The sequence below is a fragment of the Protobothrops mucrosquamatus genome, unplaced genomic scaffold, assembly GCF_001527695.2.
Source record: "Protobothrops mucrosquamatus isolate PMUCROS unplaced genomic scaffold, P.Mucros_1.0 scaffold760, whole genome shotgun sequence".
NCBI lineage: Eukaryota > Metazoa > Chordata > Lepidosauria > Squamata > Viperidae > Protobothrops > Protobothrops mucrosquamatus.
In genome coordinates this window covers 591,800-601,313 of record NW_015387029.1, presented here as the reverse complement: position 1 = coordinate 601,313, position 9,514 = coordinate 591,800, and the positions used below count along the sequence as shown (strand labels likewise).

Genomic DNA, 9,514 nt, shown 5'->3' with positions numbered 1-9,514 from the left:
TTCCTTCCTTCCTTCCTTCCTTCCCTCTCCCTTCTTATCTCCTTCCTTCCTTCCCTTCCTTCCCTCCCACCTTCCTTTTTTCCTTCCTTCTCTTTCTAACCTCCCTCCTCCCCTTCCTTCATTTCCTTCCTTCCTTCAGTTTCAGCACTCCCCAAGGGAAGAAGGCAGCTAGATGAGTCATATCACCCGGTCCTCACCCACGCAGGTCCGGCCAGAACCATCCAAGGTCAAGCCTTCTGGACATTCGCATCGGAAGGACCCTGCCGTGTTCACGCAGTGGCCGTTGGGGCAGACACCCGGGAAGACGTCACACTCGTTCACATCTGGTGGGGCAGAGAGAAACATTGGTCGGAGGACAGAAGCTCCTGCTGGCGGCCATGGCTGGGGCAGCCCTAGAAGACCTCCCTAGTGTTCTTCTGGAAGGGCACTATCCAGACTGCTGGGAAATCTCCTATCCGAGCAGAACTGAGCGGAGGTCCTGTCAACGCATGAGCAGTCCAACTTGAGAAGAACCTGGTTGGGATGTTCTTTGACCATTCACCGGTGGTGAAGGAGCTTTCTGACAGGTTCCACAGCAGGTTGTCTCTGAGCATCTCCACATCCTTCCTCCCGAATCTCTCAGAGACAACCAATTCCTCTTTTTCGGAGGTTGGGGTGCTCCATACCCAGCCCCTCGAGAAACAAGGCAGGGCTCACCAACCAGAGATGGAAGCTACCTTCACAAGAGAGACCCTTCCTCCTGGCGTAACCTCGTGGACAGGCGGCATCTGGAACCGAAGAGAGAAAAAGGGTAGAACCTTGTGGCATGGTGGCTTGTTGGGAGACCCAAAGGAAGGCACCCCATGGATCAGAGTCCCACTTTACCGATCTCACAGCGTTCACAGGGGCTGCCCCAGGCAGCTCCCAATGTGGCACAGCATTCGGACTTCAAGGTAGCCCCATTGATGTTGACTTCACAGCGTCCTTCTTGGATGTTGAGCCAACAGGTGCCCTTCATGCTGTCTGGGGCGTGAAAGCAGAGAGATAGGTTGGAGGGGGTGGGGTCTGCAGCAAAGAGGCATCATTGCACATGGCCAGGTGTTAGAAAAGTACATCTTGGTTCCCACTTGCTGGCGAGAAACAGTTCATCCAGCCCATCGTCTTGCACAACCAGATGAGATAATTCTATTTTACAGTAAAGATATTGCAAGGGGATTGCGCAGCAGGTGTCCCAATTGACGTCACAGATGCTGACACGAACTTGCAAGTTTATATAAATAAATATATTTTACAGCTATATTTACAGTAAATAAGATAGTCAGGCACATCACGACAACATTATGAGGTAAATCATGAGGTAAATCACGGAACAGCATACAGAGCACACAGAAGAAAAAGGCGGGAAAAAAGGGAAACTCCCCCTTTATACCCAGCAACCAATTATAACGTTGATTGCCTCATGCAGGAGCAGACAAGATAGTCAGGAACATAGGAACAACATGAGGTAAATCAAAAAGTATAAACAACACACAGAAGAAAAAAACGGGGGAAAGGGAAATTCCACCTTTACACCCACAGCAACCAGTCACAGCATAGATTGCCTCATGCATGAGCAGACAAGATAGTCAGGAACATAGGAACAACATGAGGTAAATCAAAAAGTATACAGAGCACACAGAAGAAAAAGGCGGGGGAAAAAAGGGGAACTCTCCCTTTATACTTATAACAGCCAATCATAGTGTAGATTACCTCATGCATGAGTCCTACCAATCAACTACAATTGTGTCTTCTGGCCCATTGTACACTTTTACTGTTCCGGCTACTAAATTGAACATCTTAACAGCTACAATAACAGAATCTTGCAAGTCTGAAAGGACAAACTTCCTGCCATCACTTTTAACCGCCTGATCCGTTAGGATGGGTCCTTCTTAAGTTTCTTCACCCGACCATTGAGTCACTGAGGGCTCCTGCCTCTCTTCTCTGATGGTTGCCTAGCCAGCTTCTCTTCCCTTCCTTCCTCAATACGTCATCCACATATTCCATTAAATGGGGTGACCGTTCCCTGGCACCCTCTGTCAGGTCCCTGTCAGAACGCTGCCATTCCAAAGGAAGGGGGGATGTAGTATGGGGAGTAGATAATTTGCTGCTTCGCTTTGATGTATCTGTATGGGAATTTGGGAGGTGGGAAGTGGGCCATCAGGGCCATCTGGATGGACTCCTTTCCGGCCAGTTCCAGCCTGTTACCAAGGTCGTGGTGGCCTCGGAGTTCTCATAACACCTTTGCGCCAGCAGATTGGCTCCTGACGGGGGCATCAGGGTGAGGTTGGCATATTGGGGAATTTAGCTTAATGGTTTGCACGGGAACTTCAGATTCTGCCTGACTTCCTTGCAATCACTTTCTTTCAGTAAAAGTTCTTTTGAAATAACGCTCATTTAAAGAGTCAGGCTTTCCTGAGTAGATAGCTGAGGCAAGACCTTACGCCCTCCTTTGCACACACATCCAGAGTGCAGGACCCCAGACCCTGGCTCTAAAGCCCTGCCCTATGACCATTACTGGTTCGGGCAGCTCCTTACCAACACAAATGGTGCCGCTGGGATCCAGTTTGCTTCCAGGCGAGCACTCGCAGGCAAAGGACCCAGCGTTGTTCCGGCAGATCCCGTTGACGCAGGGGCTGGAGGCACACTCGTTAATATCTAGGAGACAGAAGGAAAATGGTGCAACATACAGGCAGGGAAGGAGACAGGGTATTTGTGCTGCAGGTTGCAAGGTGTGTATTTGTGTGTGTTGGAAAAAGTCAAGATGGTCGCCACAGCTGTCTGAATAAAGCCCCTCAGGGCAACACATGTGAAAGACATCTGGAGCTTTAATGAGGCCATAGCAGCCAATATCTTGACTTTTTCATCCATCACCTGACCATTTGGACATCCTTGATTTTGGGAAAATTAATAGAATAACAGAGTTGGAAGGGACCTTAGAGGTCATCTAGTTCAACCGCCTTTTCGAGCAGGAGACCTTATCCCATTTCAGATAAATCTCTGAAGTCCAATCTCTTCTTAAAAACCTCCAGCTGCTTCAAGCAAGCTGTTCCATTGGTTAATTGTTCTCACTGTCAGGAAGTTTCTCCTTAATTCCAGGTTGCTTCTCTCTTTGGTCAGTTTCCATCCGTTGTTTCTTCTCCTGCCTTCAGGCGCTTTGGAGAAGAGCTTGACTCCCTCTTCTTTGGGGAAGCCCCTCAAATATTGGAAGACTGCTATCCTGTCACTCCTCGTCCTTCTCTTCATTAAACTAGACATACCCAATTCTAGCAACTCTTCTTCATATGTTTTAGTTTCCAGGACTTTAATCATCATCAATAGTAGTAGTAGTAGTAGTAGTAGTAGTAGTAGTAGTAGTAGTAATAATAATAGTAATAATAATAGTAATAGTAATAATAATAATAATAATAGTAGTAATAATAATAATAATAATAATAATAATAATAATAATAATAATAGTAATAGTTGGAAGGGACCTTGGAGGTCTTCTAGTCCAACCTCCTGCTCAGGCAGGAAACCCTAGACCATTTCGGACAAATAGTTGGCCAGTCTCTTCTTAAAAACTTCCTGTGTTGGAGCATACACAACTTCTGGAGGCAGGTTGTTCCACTGATTAATTGCTCTGTCAGGAATCCTTAGTTCCAGGTAGCTTCTCTCCTTGATGAGTTTCCATCCGTTGCTTCTTGTCCTGCCTTCAGGCGCTTTGGAGAATAGCTTGACTCCCTCTCCTTTGGGGCAGCCCCTGAGATACTGGAAGACTGCTATCATGTCCCCCTGGTCAGTGGTGGGATTCAGCCAGTTTGCACCAGTGCGGCAGAACCGGTAGCTAATTTTTTGTTGCCCAGGCCCAGAATGGACCTCCGGAAGCAGCATCCACACAGAGAACCGGTTGTTCACATATTTGAATCCCACCACTGCCCCTTGTCCTTCTGTTCATTAAACTAGACATGCCCAATTCCAGCAACCGTTCCTTGTATGTTTTAGCCTCCAGTCCCCTGATCATCTTTGTTGCTCTTCTCTGCACTCTTTCTAGAGTCTCAACATCTTTTTTTATATCATGGCGACCAAAACTGGATGCGGTATCCCAGGTATGGCCTTACCAAGGCCTTGTAAAGTGGTATTAACACTTCACGTGATCTTGATTCTCTCCCTCTGTTCATGCAGCCTAGCACTGTGTTGGCTTTTTTGGCAGCTGCAGCACACGGCTGGCTCATATTTAAGTGATTGTCCACTAGGACTCCGAGATCCCTCTCACAGTTACTACTATTGAGCAAGGCACCCCCTATACTATACCTGTACATTTGGTTTTTCTTGCCTAAATGTAGAACCTTACTTTTTTCACCATTGAATTTCATTTTGTTAGATAGAGCCCAATGTTCAAGTCTGTCAAGAAGAAATTAAAAGCTGGAGAGTTTGTGAGAATCTGTCCCAATTTCTTGCTTTGCGGCCACAAGCTGTTTGGGATCTACTAGATTCAACCATGCACCTTCAATGCCATAGTTTCAAGGCTTCTACCTTGATGTTTGGTATCTGCAGTTGTACCCATTCTCAGACCAAGGGAAAACAGAGACAGTTACCTTCACACGTGTCTGTCTCGGTCCGGAAGACAAACCCCTTGGGGCAGCTGCAGCTATAGCTCCCAGGCGTGTTGCGGCACAAGCCATTGTCACACAACAGGCGATTGATGGCGCACTCGTCAACATCTGGAGAGAGAAGTAAGACACCGCAGCTGACAAATGCGCTGGCAGGCACGGGGGAGAGCGACCTCTTTTCTCCATCCTCTTTTGTGCCATAAGGACTAGCCACTTTTTAAAAAAAAAAATCAAGGGAGCTTAATAGGATAGGGTAGACTAAACACACACAATGGGGTTTAATTCTTACTTTCCTCTCTTCCAGCCTCCCTACCCTTCCCATTGGGAATTAGATGGAAAACCGTAGTTTCCCACGATGTCCATTCTGCTAACAATCATCACTCACCTTCAGGGTCAAGTTTTGCAAGGCTGAAGTGCTTGATGCTCTCTGGGCTGGCTTCTTTGTTTGCAGACATTTCGTTACCCAACTAGGTTACATCATCCGTGCTAGTGTGTGTAGGGTTTGTTCCTTGTTTGTATACAATAGGTTGCCCTGCCAGTGTTGGGGGGGGGGGTGTTGTTTTCTCCTTGATAGCTTCTTGATTAGGATATTGTTTTCTGCTTGATTATTTCTTTCCCTGGTAGTTCCTCGATTAGGGTATTGTTTTCTGTTTGTTTGTCTGGTATAAATCCCTGCTTATCTGGGTGTTCTGACTTACCTGAGCAATTCTCGGTTGTTTTAACCGCAATGGCCATTTTGGGCCTGAGAAATTATGGTTCTCATCATCACTCCCTCCTAAGTACAGAGCTAATTTTATCACACCTGACCCACCACAAGACCCTCACTTGACACACCCACATCTGAAGCCCTTATGAGCAGAAGAGCACTGACACAGACGTCCCCTAAGCTTTGCTGAAGATGTTGCCTAGCCTGGTAACGAAACGTTCGGAAAACAACCCACAAGCTCGGAGAAAGAAACTTCACCTTCATCCGACACCCGAGCGACAGATATTCAGCACTATTGCACAGAATAACAAAGTTGGGAGGGACCTTGAAGGTCTTCTAGTCCAACCCTCTGCTTGAACAGGAAACCCTATATCATTTCAAACGGATCCTTGCTTCAAAACTTCCAGTACTGGAGCATCCACAACTTCTGAAGGCAAGTTGTTCCACCAATTCATTGTTCTAACCGTCAGGAAATTTCTCCTTAATTCCCGGTTGCTTCTCTCCTTGATTAGTTTCCATCTGTTGCTTCTTGTCCTGCCCTCTGGTGCTTTGGAGAAGAGGTGGACCCCTCCCCCTTCTTTGTGGCAGCTCCTCAAATATTGGAAGACTGCTATCATGTCACCCTTAGGCCTTCTTTTCTCTAGACTGCCTATACCCAATTCCTGCAACTGTTCTTCTAGAATATAATAGAATAGAATGCAGAATAGAATGCAGAATAGAATAGAATAGAATAGAATAGAATAGAATATGGAATAAATGGAATGGAACAGAACAGAACAGAACAGAACAGAACAGAAGGATGGAATGGAGTGGAGTGGGGTGGGGTGAAGTGGAATGGAGTGGAGTGGAGTGGAGTAGAGTAGAGTAGAGTAGAGTAGAGTAGAGTAGAGTAGAATAACACAGTTGGAAGGGACCTTGGAGGTCATTTAGTCCAACCCCCTGCTCGGGCTCTTCTTCGCACTCTTTCCAGAGTCCACAGTTTTCAGCCCAGCCTTACAGTCTCGCCACCTGCCCTCTGCTGAAAGGCCAGCCTCAGTGTGCTGGTCCCAGACAGCACCCACCTGTTTTCAGTCTGCTCCATTCTTACTCACCCACACAGTTCTTCCCAGTGGGGTCCGATTCGTAGCCCAGATTGCAAATGCAGCGATAGCTCCCTCGGAGGTTTTCGCACATGCCGTTGGGGCAGATGTCCGGGTTCAAGGCGCACTCGTTAATATCTGTGCGGGAGAATCTTAACCTCAGCCCCTCTCCTCAACGTTCCCCCCCACCCCCGTTTGTTCTCTGTTTTTTTCCTCAGCCTTGACAGCTTGAAGGTGTCTGGATTTCAACTCCCAGAATCCCCCAGCCGGCACGGAAACGCTAATGCCAGAGGACTGAGGGAGAGAGGCCTAATAACCAAATACAGCTAATCCTCATCTTACAATGGTTCACTAAGTGACCGTTCAAAGGTACAACGGAATGAAGGGAGACCTATCTGATGATATAGAGGGCTCTGTTATGGAAACCCGCTTGGCATAAAAAGAAAGCCAGAGTCAGGTTTAAAAATGGGATTTAAAATTGCACTTGATGGGTTAAAAAGGGTTTTTTTTAGAGACATTGATTGATCTAATATTTAGGACTTAGATTTATAATGGAGATGAAAACTAATCTAATCTGTTTATTACAGCCGTAAGCCCAGACGTAATCAAAATGTATAGAGATGAAAACTAATTGTTAGATTATAGTTTGGAATTGTAATATGGAAAAGGTTTTGAGATAATGGAAGTTACTATATTAGTGAATGAGGTGTTATTAGGACATGAAATATACATGTGAAATAGAGTAAGAATGTAATTTTTGGAATAACATGTCTATTTTAGATATGATAATCTCTTTGTAATGGAATGAGAATACGGAAATGGATTGTGACATGGTCTCAGTAAATGAGGAGCTATTAGGACAAGAAATAGAATATACTTGGGAAAAATAAGAATGTAACTTTTGGAACAATATGTTTATTTTAGATATCATAATTATTATGTTATGAAATGAGGGAAATTAGGGTTACCCGAAGTGTAACCAGTATGCTTATTTAAGGCTAAACTGGAATATGGTAATTGGAATCAAGTAAAGCTTAAAAACAGGACTTGGATTTGTATAAGTAAAATGGTATTGATAAATGTATTGATTGATTGAGCTCTATTTAGAAATCTACCGGTATTAACTTGAATATGTCATATTAATTAAGGGAAATAGAGAGGAAACCTTTAAGGAGTTAACCTGAGGTATATACAGTATGTATGACTTTGTTGCTACTACTACTACTACTACTACAATAATAAAGTTGGAAGGGACCTTGGAGGTCATCTAGTCCAACCCCCTGCTCAGACATTTCAGACAAATGGCTGTCCAGATTACCCTATCACCACGTTGTTTCCTAAGCACTTGGATGTAAAAATTGAAAAATTAATAAAACTTGTGGGTTTTTTTTTAAAAAAAAGGTACAACAGCTCTCTCGTGTCCTCCTGACCAGCAAAGTCAATGGGGATCGACTTAACGACCTTGTTAGCCATGGAAGAACTGCGGCGATTCACTTAACAACCGAGGCAAGGAAGGTCGCAAGATCGGGGGGGAAGGGCAAAACCCGCTTAGCAAATGTCTCGCTTAGCCACAGGGAAAAAAATTTTTTTGGGGGGGGCTCCGTCGTGATCGTCATCTGAGGACTAAGCTGCGCGTTCCGACTTTCCTGACAGGACGTAATAATCCTACTCAATGTCAAAATATACAGAGGTGGAAAGAATGCGGGGACAGATCGTTGGAGAAATGAATGAAGGCGAAATACCCCTTAGGGTTAAAACAGTAGGAAGATTAGAAGCCTTCCGTTGGAAGGGGTCCCCCCCTGAGGTCATCTAGTCCAACCCCCCCCTGCACAGGGCAGGAATCTATATTAAAGTATCTCTCTGGCAACCAGTCGTTCAGCTTCCATTTGGACACATCTAATGAAAGCTCTCCGCTAGACGTTTCCCCTTAAATCAGGGGTAGGCAACCTTGGCTCTTTTATGACTCGTGGACTTCCAGAATTCCTCAGCCAGCATGGGGAAACTATAGCCCCCTTCATGACTTGTGGACTTCAATTCCCAGAATTCCTGAGCCAGCATGAGGGAAACTATGGCCCCCTCATGACTCATGGACTTCAACTCCCAGAATTCCTGAGCCAGCATGGGGGAAACTATGGCCCCCTCATGACTCGTGGACTTCAACTCCCAGAATTCCTGAGCCAGCATCGGGGGAACTACGGCCCCCTCATGACTTGTGGACTTCAACTCCCAGAATTCCTGAGCCAGATGGGGGAACTATGGCCCCCTCATGACTGGTGGACTTCAACTCCCAGAATTCCTGACCCAGCATGGCTCAGCTTGGAAACCTCTCCCTTTCCCCTCAGCATGGCTGGCTCAGGAATTCTGGGAGTTGAAGTCCAGGAGTCACAAAAGAGCCAAGGTTGCCTACCCCTGCCTTAAATTGTGCGTACTAATAGAAGGTTTTTCCCCCCCCCTCTAATATTCCACAAGAATCTGCCTGAAAACCCATAGTAAGTATTGAGAACTTGCCTCGTCCATCCGCTGTGATGCCTATCCCGCTGCTGCACAACGCTTGGAATTCAGCTGGAGAGGAGAGAGAGAAAAAAAATCAAACATTTGCCGTTTGGGAAAGCGACATCAAGAGACGATCTAGCACAAACTGAACATGTTAATATGGCAGGTGAAATATCCTCGTTGCTTGCAAACATTAACGCGCAACGTGCCCTCCGCAGAAGCGTGTTTGTTTTTTTAAAAAAATGAGAAGCTTTCTCAAATATTTTCCTAACTAGCGAAAAAGAATTAGGTATAAATTACAATGTGTGTGTGTTCGTACAAGTTGATCCCGTACATTTTTTCACAGTGGGGAAAGTTAGGTAGTGGCACTGCAGAAGATTGCTGAATTTCGAGGATGTAGATGTAGATTCTAGACAATTCTAGAAGTTTGCAGTTCCAATGGAACTGTGTAGTTCAGGGTGGAACTGTGGAGTCCCTGGTGCTCGCTGAACTTGAATGTTTTCTCGCAGACTTTTCGTTACCCAACTATGTAACACCATCAGGACTAGAAGGGGGGTTGTGGAGAGGAGGAGGAGGAGGAGCAGCAGCAGGAGGAGCAGAAGGAGGAGGAGGAGGAAGAGGAGGAGATG

General features: G+C 45.8%; 1 protein-coding gene across 1 annotated transcript in view; it reads right to left on the bottom strand.

Annotated features, from left to right (window-relative positions):
- Positions 1 to 9,514, bottom strand: part of LOC107289734 (fibrillin-2) — a 172,158-nt gene that overhangs the window by 71,538 nt on the left and 91,106 nt on the right. Inside the window, 7 exon segments of the mRNA XM_015818536.1 lie at positions 198 to 323; positions 717 to 767; positions 865 to 1,002; positions 2,554 to 2,673; positions 4,593 to 4,718; positions 6,405 to 6,530; positions 8,901 to 8,954. Coding sequence (XP_015674022.1) covers positions 198 to 323; positions 717 to 767; positions 865 to 1,002; positions 2,554 to 2,673; positions 4,593 to 4,718; positions 6,405 to 6,530; positions 8,901 to 8,954 — 741 coding nt within the window.